General features: G+C 41.2%; 3 protein-coding genes across 3 annotated transcripts; 2 read left to right on the top strand and 1 right to left on the bottom strand.

Moving 5' to 3' along the window:
- Nucleotides 1-2,215: 2,215 nt before the first annotated feature.
- On the top strand, nt 2,216-5,880 carry LOC146643207 (uncharacterized). The gene is made up of 6 exons (XM_085396669.1): nt 2,216-2,617; nt 2,735-2,835; nt 3,300-3,420; nt 4,116-4,663; nt 4,913-5,096; nt 5,361-5,880. The coding sequence occupies exons 1-6, from the start codon at nt 2,240-2,242 to the stop codon at nt 5,673-5,675; spliced, it is 1,647 nt and encodes a 548-aa protein (XP_085252795.1). The 5' UTR covers nt 2,216-2,239; the 3' UTR covers nt 5,676-5,880.
- LOC146643206 (uncharacterized) lies at nt 5,711-8,421 on the bottom strand. Its single transcript, XM_085396618.1, has 3 exons — nt 8,108-8,421; nt 7,717-7,998; nt 5,711-7,224 (listed from the first exon to the last, which is right to left on the bottom strand). The coding sequence occupies exons 1-3, from the start codon at nt 8,322-8,324 to the stop codon at nt 6,194-6,196; spliced, it is 1,530 nt and encodes a 509-aa protein (XP_085252744.1). The 5' UTR covers nt 8,325-8,421; the 3' UTR covers nt 5,711-6,193.
- A 1,084-nt stretch (nt 8,422-9,505) lies between these two features.
- On the top strand, nt 9,506-11,177 carry LOC146643205 (uncharacterized). The gene is made up of 2 exons (XM_085396667.1): nt 9,506-9,842; nt 10,731-11,177. The coding sequence occupies exons 1-2, from the start codon at nt 9,583-9,585 to the stop codon at nt 10,999-11,001; spliced, it is 531 nt and encodes a 176-aa protein (XP_085252793.1). The 5' UTR covers nt 9,506-9,582; the 3' UTR covers nt 11,002-11,177.
- The last annotated feature ends 4,120 nt before the right edge of the window (nt 11,178-15,297 follow it).

The following is a 15,297-nucleotide window of genomic DNA, read 5'->3' as shown; positions in this document are numbered from 1 at the left end:
TAACTCTTGGCTATGATAATTCCTCATCTCTGCAGCTGCCACAGAACACCAAAGTACAAATATGCACACAAATATGTAATTCATGCTAACAGGAGGATGAAAAAATATTATCATGCTGTTACATTATTAATTTTTATAAAATTGATATTAAAAGAAAAGAAATAAAGAAAAGAAATAAAGAAAAAGAAATATGCAAACTCATTGCCTCTAAAAAAACTCATTATGAGTATATAAATTTGGAACTATAGGAACTAAGGAACTACTTTTAGTAGAACTTTATTTTTAGTAGAATATTTATTCTACGTTTGTCATGTTCCTGGGTATGTTGACCCAGCGTTTTAGGTTTAGTTTACAGTATTTGGATGCTGTTTATGTTTAAGTTCATTAGATTAGCGAAGTTCATTTGCTTATTAGACTCCTTGTGTTTTCTTCCCCTGTATTTAAGTTTCCCTTCCCCTTTGTGTTTTATGCTGCATGTCTTATGTTATCAAGTTTGTTTTGTCATGTCTGCGTCTCATGTTTCCTGTTTTATTTTGAAGGAGTCGTGTGTTCTTTGCTCATTGTATTTAGTTTCACTTCCCCTGTCCTGTCATTACTCTCATGTCAGTCAGCTGTTCCCCCATGTGTTCCCACGTCCTCTAATCACCTCCTGTGTATTTAAGTCCTCTGTTTTCAGTAGTGATGGCCAAATGACGCTTTCTGAAGCACTGAAGCTTGCATTGAAAAACGGTTCATTACTCGAAGCTTTTCAACACAGTCCTCTCTGGTGACATCTGGTGGCCAAAAATATGAAGAGCAGCTTGAATCCACAAAATAAAACCAACCGCTTCATTATGACTGCCCACTCTACAGAGTGTAATTCTGTCTGATATTGGGCCTCCGTTGTGTTGCTTTGAACATGTATTTTGGGGGGCGGTTAAAAAAAATTTGGTTTATTTGTTTAATAAATAATCTTGACCGGTAAACTCTCCTTGTTCAAACATGCACCATGGTGTGGTCTTTTTTTGCTTGTGACTTCTTGATGTTGGTAAATACAATAATTGAAAAATACCACATTACATATAATATACATTTAATAATGTACAACACGTTATGGAGTATGCTTCTGCTGTGAGGTCCTGCCTCCATGCACTTGTGCAAGTGCTAGACGGGTATATTTATAAATAATATTATATTAGGGAAATTTTCCTAGACATATTTTTGAGCTGGGGGTAGAATTGATTGTGAAATGGAAAGGGAAAATGCTTATGAACTTGCAAATTAAAATCATGATGCATTTAAAGTAGCCCTTTTTCATTTTTATTTAAGAAGAGAATTTGTTCTAGTGTGCGATGGCCAAACCTGTTCCTTTTCGTGGAGATCATTTCTCCTGCATTAAGGAAAATCCCTTCACATGGCACAGAAGAGGCTGGAGTGCAGAGAAACTGGTAGAGATGCAGTTATACAGTCTACCTGGGCCCCACAAACTAAAGAGAATAAATAGATTAAATTGCTGCACATTTGGCAGACTAACATTTTCAGATTAATTAAACAATGAAATATATATTTTTATAACATTACATGTAAAGAGTCAAGTGGAAGTTTTTCCAAAGTTATTTAATGATATTTATATTATGGAAGCAGATTTTTTGACATTTTAAGTTTTTTCCCATTATAAGATAAAATAAACACGCACAAAACAAAAGCAAACGGCCAGAACACAAAGCTGGAAAACCCACCCGACTGACCAAAATCAACTGTTACGGATTCAAATATTGGGGATGGATACAAGAGGGAAAACCACAATAACAACACTGGTCCGGCCGGGTTGAGTCAAACGATGATTTTAATGATCACACGCGTGGGAGATGGACACCGTACGCAGACAGCATCAGATCTCAAAATGGTGGAGCATTGATCAAACTCTTATAGCCTCTAGTGGCCCCCACCTTATCATAAAAGCCTAAACATTCACATGCTTTCTCTCACACGGCGCCTAAGCTACGACCTTGGCTCCCTGTTTATCTGCTCCTGCTGAGATGGGGCAGAAAACTCCAGTATGTTCTGTTCTCTTCTAATCAGACAAATAAGGCGATGACTTTCTGCGAACAGTATTTCTTATAACTCAGCAGTATAATGCATCATAAAACAATATCATTCATTCACAATAAATCAGCAGTCTAATATAATGCAAATCAGTTTAACAAATGCAATAGTTACCACCTTCTTCTAATAGTTGGGTTGCGGTCACGTGGTTCTGATGACGTGCGGAGGCAGCGCGATTTTTGAGTGGAGGGCGGAAGTAAACATGGAGGACACTGTGGAGAGTCAGGAGAGCAGCTATTGTGCAACTTTAGACCCCGTTTCTCGGGAGAGATATAAACAGATAGTTAAAAAATATATCGGACGTGATCCGTATTCTTTGAAAATGTCCGAATACACCACAGAAGTAAAGGATTTGCCTACTATCGAGGCTGTGGATATCACCAACTACTTGGTCCTCCAGACTTCTTACTACACTAGGCAGCAAATGAAAGCTTTCAAGAGTCTGGAGGCGTACAATTTTTTTGTCAGCGGGTGGGTCCACAACCTTGGAACAAAACGTCTCCGTGATGGATACAGTTTGGTGTTTGCAAGGGTGAGTGTTTGTTCTTATATTGCTTTATCTTAAACACGCTAACAGTTAGCGGTAGCGGCTTTAACGTCAACAAACATGCCACATCCTTAGGACTTCGTTAGAGTTGTTTGTTTCAAGGTAAACCATTCTCAGCGGTCTAACGAGACACCTCTGAAGACTTGGGTAATTGCAAAGGAGGATGGAGAAGTGATTGCAGCTCATTGCAATTGTATGGCAGGGTTAGTAGCCTAATTAAGTAGGATGTTATTGCAATGAGAACACACACATACACACACACACACACACACACACACACACACACACACACACACACACACACACACACACACACACACACACACATATACGCATAGGGCACTGCTAGCATTTTGCAGGTGTACTTCAGTAGTAGTGGGGAGAGAGTGTTTTCTTTTAGCTAAGAATTCATCAGCTAAGAATTTGTGTGATTGCCTTAGATCCCTCATGACACTCAGATGCATTTTTCAGATAGAGGGTAGAACTATTCAGTCATGTCATCACCTAGATAATGATTTCTCTATAGGCTGTTGAGAAAGAGTTAATGAATAAACATGTTACTTCAAATAAAGTGCCATTGCACATTAGTATTAGTAAGCTATGCATCATCAAAATGTACTGTAAATATTGCATTTCATGTTAAAAAGATTATGTGCTCTATTTCCAGACTATCAGAATCATGCTCGCACGTTGGAGCTGTTCTTTTTGCAGTTGAAGCTGGGGTGAAAATGAGAGCGACATGCACATCAGAGCAGTGCAAGTGGCTGATGCCATCTCATGTTAAAAAGGTAAGCCAAAAAGCAAAATGTAGGATAAAGAATGTTATATTGGGACTTCATGTGACAGTAGGATAAAATATCTTCCCCTATACTGCTACCTTGTCGTGGTGGGGAAGCTTGAGTGCCTCAATGACCCTGTAGGCTATACCGTCGGGGGCTTCAAGCTCCTGGTAGATCTAATCAAGCCGGGCAGGTTGCAGGTGAGGGGTCAGACAAAAGGCAGTACTTTAATAAATGAAGAGTTCTATTCCAAAACGCTATAACAGCATTTAAAAGCCATTTCCTTTTTCATGACTAACATAACCATGACTGCAGAACCGTATACTGTATATCACACCCTTCTCATGCATGCCTCAACACCCTAGCACTTGTTTTCTGCGCACACACACACCTGACTGCAGCACTTTATATATTCACATTTCTCATGCATTCCTCAATACTCACAACTCCTCACACCACATTTTCATCAACATGGAACTGCTTACTTTCCACTCCTTTTATACCCAGCACATGGCACCTCCATCCCCACCCAACATACACACACACACTTCACTGCCAACCAACCACTATACCCAGCCTAAAACACACATACTCACTCCACTGCCATCACTGTTCAATTTCGAATATTTTTGGAAACGAATATATAGCGTTTTGGAAAAGAGCTTTTTAAATTTTAATGATCTTCTTTGGCTTAATTTTTCCAGATTCCTGCTTGCCCAGTAACTCTGATTGACTTCTCTTCAGCAAAGTCAAAAAAACGAAAGCTTGAGTGTTCCATTGATGGCTGCACAAGTACACAAAAGGTTGGGAAATCACTTCCATGCCCAAGAGTGCAGAGAGATTCAGAGACATACTGTAGGTTTTTTGAGAGTTTAAGCAAAAACTGTCCAAGGAGTGCAGCACTGATGTCTAGGGAACCTTACCACAAAGAATTTGTCCCCCAGTCTAGCATGCTTCCTAAAACTGTGCCTGAGTACAGAACACCAGAGACACTGCAGCTCCCCCCCAAAGACCTTGAAGAGCTATGCCTGGACTTCCAGCTTGAAGAGCTCACCCTGTCCCAAGTCCAGGCTGTAGAGAGGGCGACTCGAAGTCAGAGTGCAAGCAGTATTTGGTTTAGGCAAAGAGCTGGACGCGTAACTGCCTCTAAGCTGAAACAAGTTCTTAAGACCAACCCCCAGCAACCATCAAAGAGCTTGATCAAGGCCATATGCTATCCAGAGGCATATAGGTTCACCACAGCTGCTACAAGGTATTTAGGGTTTGATGTAGGGTAAGGCAGAGTTAAGATTTGGGGTATGAAACTGTCCATAACTGTAACTAAAAAAGTGTTATGAAGATGGAGGTTAGTTATAGGCTTATACGGCTAGGGTTATACAGGGTAAGAACTAAGTATAGTTTAGGGTAATGGCATATTGTATAATACATCACTTTACTGTTTTACACATCCAATACTAAGTAATAATTTCCTTTTCATGTTTGGCATGTGTACTGTTTATAGTTATGGATGCAAACATGAAGCACAAGCCAGAGGAGCATATGAGAAGCTTATGAGCCAAGAGCATGCAGGCTTCTCATGTATGGACAGCGGTCTCTGGCTGAACCCCAAGTGGCCATACATGGGGTCCTCCCCTGATGGGATAGTCACTTGTGACTGTCATGGAACTGGCATCTGCGAGATTAAGGTATTGACTCTGTTGTAGTCAAGGCCATAGGTGTGACATCTTTCCATAAGAATCAGTGAACTGAGTAAAAATGCAGGAAATACCTTTTCTAATTTCTAATCTATTGTTCAATTAAGATAAGATGAGGCTTTATTGTCTGTGTCAAATAGACATTTGTTTTGGGCAATGAGAGATTATGATAACACAGACCACACCCATCATCTTTGCTTCTTCACTGTTTCATCAGATAAATCTTGATTGTTGTTCTCATCACTGTGATTTTAGTGCCCACACTCTCAGAAAGATGCGGTCAACCTGCGCATGCGTGCTGGGGAGAAGGGCTTCTGCCTCATCAGTGACGGGGATAATGTCACACTGGACCCAACTCATGACTACTATTACCAAATTCAGGCACAGCTTCACATTGCAAATGCAGAGTACTGTGACTTTGTTGTGTGGAACCGCAATGACATATTTGTTGAAAGGATTTTGCCTGACCTTGAGTTTTGGGATGATGCGATTCCTAAAGTTGAGTGTTTTTTTAGAAACAGTATACTCCCAGAAATACTGGGACAGCAAGTTACAAACATACATGTGTAATGTGATAAAAGGACGACAACATAATGACATTTTGAATATTGTTATGACCTGATGGTAGTCATTATGAGTTCTGGCTATTGTATTTGCTCTGACGTAGCATTAGAGCACAAATTGTCATTTAATTTTATTGTACATTTAATTGTGTCATTTAAGTGTTGTGTAACACTACACAATGATTAAATGCTATTGAGGCAGCATAATAATACATTGGTGGTTTATTTACAAGATTAGACTTTTAAACAAATAAACAAAATAGATTGCAATCCATCTCACAGTATAATACTGTACAAACTGCCAGCACAATATGACAGTTGGAGAAAAATATTTCATTTGAAAACATTTACAGACTAATCAGGAGTCAGGACTTAGGTACTACTATTACTCTACCCTGTTCTACTTATCACCAGAGCCAAGCAGCAGATACTGGACACTACTCTTCCTCTCCACCCCCTTCTGTGAGCCGTGACAGTGACAAGACATTTAATTTTTTTTAACTGATTGATTACCACCCACCCCCCTTACTCCAGTGGGACAACAGACTCGGAGAGATTTGATAAGGCACAACAAATTACCCCAATCTTGTCGATCAATGCATGTGTCTCACCTGGCTTTGTGGACATGTTCTCTATTGGCATAGCCCTGCTCTGCAGAATTTGATATTTCCTCCTGACTAAACCTATGACTCGCTCAACATGGATACGCAAATTGGCTATTTTCCTTGTCTCTGCCACTTCATAGGCTGACAGCTGTTTTCTCCCTTTAGTGAATGCCGGTGTCTGTAGTGAAGCACAGTAAAACCCCACATTATCGCCAATATTGAACCCACGATCTGCAAGGACAATATCTCCAGGTAACAAGTTCTTTAGGAGGCCACTCTCTATTGTGATCTGCTTATCGCTAACTCTCCCTCCCCAGGCAGAAGATATGTAAGTGACGTAGCCTTGGGGGGCAACACCAATCAAAAATTTTACAGTGTGATGGTGCTTGTAGTTGGACCAAGTTTGAGCTTGTGCAAGAAGATTAGATGGTCTCTCAATAAAGACTTCAAAGCAATCAACAATCACAGCCACTTTACATCCAAATGCCTGTCTGAAACTCAGTGGCATCGTAGCTTGAAGAACATGTCGCTCTGGCCACTCAATTAGGAACTCTAACCTTTTATGAAGTATGTCAATTACTTTATGCCAAACTCTAGAAGCAGTGGACAGAGAAATATTGAACCTGAAAGCTAAATCTTTCAGGGGCAGATTTAGTCTCAGCCTCAGCAAAACTAGTATGAATTGTTCAAATTTGGACAACAAAGACATAGGTCCCGAGGTGATATAGGGCTCGCACAGTTCAAAAATCTGAATTAAAACTAAGAAGTTGGGGAGCCCTGTGTAGAACTTTGTCTTGTCTTCATTTTTTTCAAAAGCCTCCTGGCTGAACTGTGTGTCCAGAGCCTTGCTCCGAAGATCAACCAGCTCTGCTGTGTTCTGTCTCAAAACATCCTCCATCTTCTCGATGTCATCCATCGTCAGCTCTGTCTGGCATCCAGCATCCGCACAGCCTGCAATATAACAGTGGGGGAGCATAATCAGCATAATAGAGGCAACCTCAATTTTTACTCATTTTCACTGTAGGAGTTTTTTAGTGGGCTATTAGAATCTGGTGTAATGTGTTTAATTCACTATGTTAATTTAATGTAATTATTTTTTTTAATCAACAAAAAAACATGTTGCGTCTAAACAAAAAATATATTTATATGTTTCTCACCACAGAAACCTTACATTACGGATATCTTTACTTATCTGTGAAAGGAGACTGTCTGGAATCTGGCAATATAAGAACCATAGCAGTGTACAAAAACCTGTGGTGTGTGCCTGACGGTAATAAGTGCCACTTTTTCTTTTTTTCTGAATAAAATGGTATGGATTTACTCTGTGATTAAAAAATCACAAACATGTAATATGTAACTTGGACCATAATCATTACAGATAATGGCATCTTTTTCTCTTTGACATGATTCTTGTTTGTTTTACATCTCAGCACAATATCTTACCTGGATAAGTGAATGTCTCATTCACACTGAAGTCTTCTGGTTGTGGATTCTCAGCTGGAAGCTGCAGTTCGGGGTTCTCCACTGTCACTAGGCTCAAATCCGGGCTCTCAGCCGTCTGTTGCATATCCAAAATCGCCTCTGCACATCGATGCTGTTCTGCCTTAAGCTTCATTCTTTTCTCTCGTTTGAGAACTGATTCCGATCTGGGTTTTCGTTCGTAGCCGAGATTGACCGTCGGAGCCCAGTCCTCCGACTCTTCGTCATCCAAAGCACTTGGGCAGCCTATAGTCCCAATCAAGTCAATATTAGACTACTAACTTAAAAGCACTAAGTAAACGAGAATTTAACGACAACCTAATGCTAATAAGTTCGTTTGCAAACATAACATTACCTCTGACGAAGTGGTCGCTGCAGACACGGGCATTGGCAGACTCTGCTCCTCCCGACTGTAAACGTAAATTTAAAATCCATTTTTTCCTACGTTTTTCGGTTAGAATTTTCCATTTTTCTCCTCTTCGTTGGGCTATTTTTGGTACCCTAAAATACCGTTTATCAGTTTCTCTGGTCGACCTACTGGAGCATCCGTAAACACAACAGGACATAGGCATTTTGCGTACTGTCTGTCTGTGATTTTGCGCTTATCTTTTTCACTTCCGACCGCCAGTCAAATTTCGCGCTTTACGTCGACGTCACGTCTACGTCAAATGAAACCTAGCTATTCAGGAGAATAATGCAAACTAAAACTACATAATAATTCACAATCTTTAATTAGGGGTATAACATGGCATAAAATAATATTATAATCTCACACTCCCCCTGATGAGCTCTTTAGAATAAAGAGCTCACCTACACCCTGTAATCCAGTGTGGCCGGGTTCATTTCTTCTCACTCCTGAGGCCCTTTGTCCCCCTGTTGGGCGAACCATATGTGAGATGACCTCTGTGTTTGCGCAGTTCAGATGCAAGAAAAACTATTATTACAACAGTAGCCGGTACAGATGACACCTCCATCACTCCCCAGTTCTTCCACAGCTTTATTTTGGTGCTACCTTATACCCTTCAGACGTACTCAGACTAGAACCTCTGTCCGAGAAGCTTTTAGCCTTTATTTTATTGCTGCAGCTACCAGTGTCTTCCAGTTGGGTGATCCTCTGCTCTTCTTTCTTCAACCTCAGGGTTTAGACAACCCTTTAGTCGTTGCACAGATCAGGGGATTATTCTGCCCCGATTTCTAACAACGATCTGTGTATCCTCGGGTCCTGTGTGTCCTGTGTATCCCCCAGAAAAAGGAACAGGAACGTGTCCCCCTTTTGCCTAAGAGCCTCTTGAACCTCGTTGGTCTGGTGTTCCTGGATTTCCGCCAACCCCTTCATGGTTATTGCTGTGTTTATGGGATCCATCCTTTGAGGTGACTAATCGGAGCCCAAACGCCATGACACTTGAACCCAGTTGGTGTCTTGGCAGTCACTGTGTCTGTCTCTGCTGCGAGGGATCCCCGTATATCTGTGACCTCGTCTGGTGTCTGTTCCTTTCTCTTTAAGAGACAGAAAACCAAAACACCTCTCTGCCTAGCTCCAGTCCATAGATCAGCCAAACATCGCGTTGACTGTAGCTTTTAACCCTTACGGTGTGTTCACACCGAACGCGATGGACGCGAATAAAACGCCCCAAACGCCCCTAATTTGATGCGTGTACATTCGCGTCTCAACGCGTGTCCAAGAAAAATCCATCGCGCGTCAAAATATGATATTTTGACGTGCGTGAACCGGAAATGTGGGAGGAATGTGGGAGGGAGTTGTGCCAGACCGGTATCTTTGCAAGATGGCAGCTATCGAGCTAGCGCTTGAAGAGAGAGTCTCCCTTCTCTATGTACTGTGGAGAGCAGAGCAGCAGCGTAAAAGACGTCCTCGCCGTACCTGGGTCCATCAGGTCCTCCAGAGGCATGAGCAGTTTGGTGAGTTTCACCACTTGCTCCAGGAGCTGCGCCTGGATGACGGCCGATTCCAGCGCTATCACCGTCGGCCAGTTTGAGGACCTGCTTTCCCTCGTCGGTCCCAGCATTGCCCGCCTAGACACCAACTACAGACGCTCAATCCCACCTGCAGAGCGCCTGTCCGTCTGCCTGAGGTTAGTAAAACTATTTAATACGGTAGTCCTTTATTGATATCTGTGCTAATATGCTAATCCATCCAGTTATACACTGCTAACATGGATGTGCTATGCTAACAGTGAATGCTGTCGGTGTTTACTGAAAGCAAACTGTGGTACAGAGACGACTCTTTATAATATTTCTAGTGATACTCAGAAGTTCTCATCAAGCCCCGATTTAATTCGATTTATGCTGTTATCAGTGTTTGCATGATAACATGGCTGTGGTGTCACATCAATGTATGCGCTCGGTGTTTGCTGATATCAAACTGTAGCATTAGGACCACTGAGTTAACCTTTGTAGTGATACTCACTCCTTTTTATTTAGACCTGGTTTAATTCTGGGATAGTTGAATATTTGTATATAATCCCTGCAGCTGTCAGACTCTATAGCAGGGGTCACAGCCTTTATTAAAACAGAGTTAGATAAAACTGTGAACAGTTTGGTTCATCTCTAGTTACATGGTTCTATCTTGATAAGCTGTCTTATCACAGATTAATTTTTCAAAAATATTAATGATTTAAGCAAGGAAAGGGCTACATGTCAACATACAACTCTTTATTTCTATTAATGTCTTACTTCATTCCTACCTGATTGACATGTTTAGGAATTATGCGTGATTGGCACACTGTAGTTGTGAAAGTTGCTACCAATCAAATTATGATATGTTAAAGTTAAAACAAAACACAACTGTTTTAGATATTATCTAATATACATTTTGTAATTATCCTTATAATTACAAAAGGTTTTATGTAAGATTCATGTTTTGTGATTTAAATCTGACATCACAAAAGTATTTTGGAATTTGAATGATGTATTTTGTAACTGCAGTACACATAATACTGATTTTGAACAATTTTGTCCAGGTTCCTTGTCACCGGGGACTCCTTCAGGACCATCGCGTTCAGTTTCAGAGTCGGTGTGTCCACGGTGAGCCAGATCACCCCCCAGGCAGCGACGTCCATCTGGGACTGTCTAGTGGACGACTTCATGGCTGTGCCTTCACCTGGAGACTGGCGCTCCATCACAGAGGGATTCCAGGAGCGCTGGAACTTTCCTCTGTGCTGTGCAGCTCTGGATGGGAAGCACATCCAGACAAAGGCACCCCATATATCATATAGGAGACACACACATTGATATACACTAAATATTCATTTCATTTCTTTTTTGTGGTGCCCAAATTGATGCACCTGCTTGATTTTGTTTAAACAATTATTGCACACTTTCTGTAAATCCAGTAAACTTCTTTTCACTTCTCAAATATCACTGTGTGTGTCTCCTGTATGATATTTAACTGACATTTTTTATTGTAACAACCAACAATTTATACAGGAAAATAATGTCTATTAACAAGGTTGCCCAAACTTCTGCATCCCACTGTATCAGTATATTTTGTCATTAGTATAATATGAAATAAATTCTACATGTGTCAAGTCGTGTGCCAACATTTGCTGTGTAGTAGAACTGAGACATTAGTCATTATAAACATTTATTTGAAATAATATTAAAAGTCTCAAACAGAAAAACATTAAACATAAATATATAAAATATAAGAATTTACAGAGAGACAGGAATAAAAAGGACCAGCTGCTCTCCAGAGCAGGAACAAGGCTGAGGAGGAAATGCTCCATTGGAGACTGGTGTGGCCTCTTCAGGGACTCCAGGATGGCCAGCTCCACCGCCGATGGACCGTCCTGGGACCCGTCCCTCATCTGCCTCGGAGCCGTCCTCCTCTGTGGGCCTGTAAAACAGCACAAAACACAAAGAAATGAGAAGGCTGCTACTAGATTTTAATTTCAACATTGAAAAAAGAAAAAAACAATAACAGGATATAATCAGATTGGTTGTAGATATTTAGTAAAGGTGATCACAAGGGAATCCCACCGACTAAAAAGGTATCAGTGCTTGCTGTACATATCTGTGGGTGCAGCAGCAGGAGCTCAGGGACTGGGGATGCTCTGCTGCAGAATCAGTTGGTTCTATCAATACAGTATTAAATGTTAACAGGTTCGATATAATAATCGTAGAGTAGACAGTGGTCCCTCATTTATTGCAGGGGTTCTCAGAATAACTAGCCCCTGGTCACAGTTCTCACAATTGATTCTCAAAGTGCAAACCTTTGTAGATTGCAAAACGTAAAAGTATTATTATGCCGCGGTTTGTCTTCATCTGCCCGCCACTTTCGTGCGCCTTTTTCCCTCACGGTGCAGGTGTCTATTTCCGAATGAGGCTCATAGTTATGGGTGTTTTTGTGCTGTTTTTTCTATTGGACGCGATGGTTATCAAAACCAAACGTGATAAATTTGGCAAGCGCAGGAGATTTGTCAATCAGGCTGCAGAATGCAATGCTGTACTGTGCAATAAAAAATCAGCGAAAAAGCAAAGCAGTGACGGATGAACAGCGGGACCACTGTGTGCTGTTTATTAATAAACAATAAAATATATTCCTAAATGACAACATGCATAAAAGCAGAACGGTATTTGTACGTCAGTGGGAAAATAGCGGTGGCTTGCTAGCTTTTGTGCGGCTTCCCCGGGTCAGTGAAAACTTTCAAAAGAGAAATGAATGAACTTACCAGGTTGCCCGATCTCTTCACATATCTTCCTCCAAGCTCGGTCCTTTTTATTCCTGTCTCGGTACTGAAAGCAGCTGGTGTTGTACAGCTCCGAGTTGTTTGCTACCGCATTGATTAGCCTTCCCCTCCATTGAAGTATGAAAGGCTTTGGCTGGATCTGCCCCTTTGACCTAGGTAACAGCCACGTCACCAGGCTCCTGATTGGTTGTCGCGGCGCGATTTGACGCTGGAGTTCATATTTTTCCAACTGAGCGGTAGACGCGAAACGCGCGTATGCACAAAATGCAACACAAAAACTCACGCGCGTGGTTTTATTCGCGAGTCAAACGCGCCAGACGCGCTACACTGACGCGCGTTTCACGCGTTTTGGCGTTTTCGCGACGCAAATCTGCTTCCGAATTTTCGCGGGACCCGCAATCGCGCGTCATCGCGCCTTTCCATTGACTTTACATGTAAACCTGACGCTCTATTCGCGTCCATCGCGTTCGGTGTGAACACACCGTTATTAACTTGAGCACAACTCTATAATGAGCAACAAACTGCAATATGTATAAAAATGATCATGGTTACACCTGCAATGAAAGATCATATGACCATTCTGACACCTGTAAATAGAAGATTAACCTGAGGTTATAACAATCACCGTAATACAAATGTTAATGTAATGTCAAAAGCTTCAATAAATGATCAATGCAATGCTTGTTATATGATTCTGATGCAATAATAATGCTGATGCTAAAATAACAGTAAAACACCCCCTTTTTATCCCGTTTATAAACTTGACACATAAACGTTTATAAATGCCTCTTTTACTTTTATTTCCCCCTGTTTTCCCCTCACTGACCACAGCAGGGGAATCTATGTTTTGATTCAGCCATGAATCCAGCTCACCTGATTCATCACTGAGCCCCACCGTCACTGGTGTCTGACAGGGTGGCGCTGCATATTCTTCCTTTAATGTCTCTATTTTCAATCTGTTAATTAGAGTGCTTAAACATGAAGTAGACTACGTCCACAACAAGTCAATACAGCTGTAAATGTGGCCAATTATCAATCTATTATCAATCAATAACAAAAAATAGATTTTATTTTATGCATGCTTTTAGTCAACCACTCACCCAGAGGATCTCCAATCCCAGAAAATTCCTTCTCCTCATTTAATGAGTCCGTCCTCCTTCCATGCCCTGGTAACTGGTCCATCCAGAGCAGGGCTCTCAAAATTTCAAAATCCCTGGTAGCCCTTCGGGCAGGGACTCTTCAGTTTTTGGTAGCCCAAAATAAATGTAAGTAGCCCGAATAAAAAAGAGAGCAATTTTTTTGATTGATGTTTTGTTTCCTGTTTTGTTTCCTTTACAATATTATACATTAAAGTATAATATTGTAAAGGAAACAAAACATTAATCAAAAAATTGTTGAAAAACAAATTACAACATTGTATAAAAATTACAATCATCAACTCAAATACTTGGTTCTAATTGAACAGAAATTTCTATGAACTTGTAAGAACTAGGGATGGGTATCGGTGTCGACATAAACGGTAGTAACCAGACCGAAAAGCAGCGCACATTTCGGTGCTTTATTTCGGTGCTTTTTTTTCCTGAGCTGTGATACACTTCTAGCCAATCATTTTACGTTTCCGAGGATAGTAGGCGGGGCCAGGTACGTACGTTCTGTTAGAGCAGAGCTACAGATTAAAAATGTCCAAGGCGAAGCGGTCAAAAGTCTGGCTGTACTTCGCAGCAAAATATGCAAACTCAGCAGCCTGCAACAAGTGCTTTAAGCTGATACTGTGATACTGTCAAAGGAGGTAACACCAAGAATCCGATGAAACACCTGGCGACGCATAGCGTTTTTTTTAAAAGCCGAGAAATGCGCCGTATTTGATAGCTTGCTGCGAGACCTCACACCGTGCACGTCGGGTGGGTTGCCAGTTATCGGACCCGGAGCAACATCCCCCAAAAACCCGAAGAATAGAGTCCTGGCCCCTAGCCCTGCCAGTGTAGCAGAAATGATGACGGATGATGATGCAGCAGCAGCCGTTCTTCTCTGCGTGAGTAGCTTAATGTTATTAGTGTGTAATTTACGTTGAGTAGGCGTTATTACATTAATGCAGGTAAGGTGAACTAGCAAACATCATCATAGCTACATGCGGCTGTCTTCTTGTTTGATGGCAGATACTCCCTTCACCCTGGCCAAAAAGGCTAAAATGACCAAAGAAAAAGTGGTAAACAGCTAAACATGAGAGGTTTTTGGACAAAGTTTGTGTTTATTCCATTGTTTAAGCACTGCTTCCAGCCAAGAGTGATACCATATATGCCACATAGCTGCAGAAAAGGCTAACATTGTTATCTTTTTACATAAAAAACCAGCTGAACATGAGAGGTTTTTGGACAAAGTTTGTGTTCTCCATTCTTTAAGCACCGGTTCGAGCACCGTTTAAGCACCGGCACCGTTTCAAAAGTACCGATTTGGCACCGGTATCGGATAAAACCTAAACGATACCCATCCCTAGTAAGAACTGTGTAGGACATGAATCAGTCTGTGTCAGATCCTGAATTTGAAATTTCCGCTGAAGTGACGGGTAAGAGACAAGTGGAACCAAGATCTAGGCCATTTGCTTTTTGAAGTTTGCAAAGACTGCTAAATTTTGCCAGTGGTAGTTCACTCTTTGCAACATAGTACGCTGTTCTAAACAGATTTTTCAGGTTTATTTTTAGTATGTTATTTGCAATTGGTGTTTGTTCTGGGAAAGATATTGCAGACTGAGCAATAATGCATTTCTTGCATTTCTCATGGGTTCTAATGGGGGCCTTTCTTAAAATGACTGGTCCCAGTAACAAAGGCGCTTGTCGACTCA

The sequence above is a fragment of the Rhamphochromis longiceps genome, linkage group LG22 (assembly GCF_057381845.1).
Source record: "Rhamphochromis longiceps isolate RC_006_pf linkage group LG22, R_longiceps_female_GT1.1, whole genome shotgun sequence".
Classification (NCBI taxonomy): domain Eukaryota; kingdom Metazoa; phylum Chordata; class Actinopteri; order Cichliformes; family Cichlidae; genus Rhamphochromis; species Rhamphochromis longiceps.
This window is presented reverse-complemented; position numbering and strand designations above follow the sequence as displayed.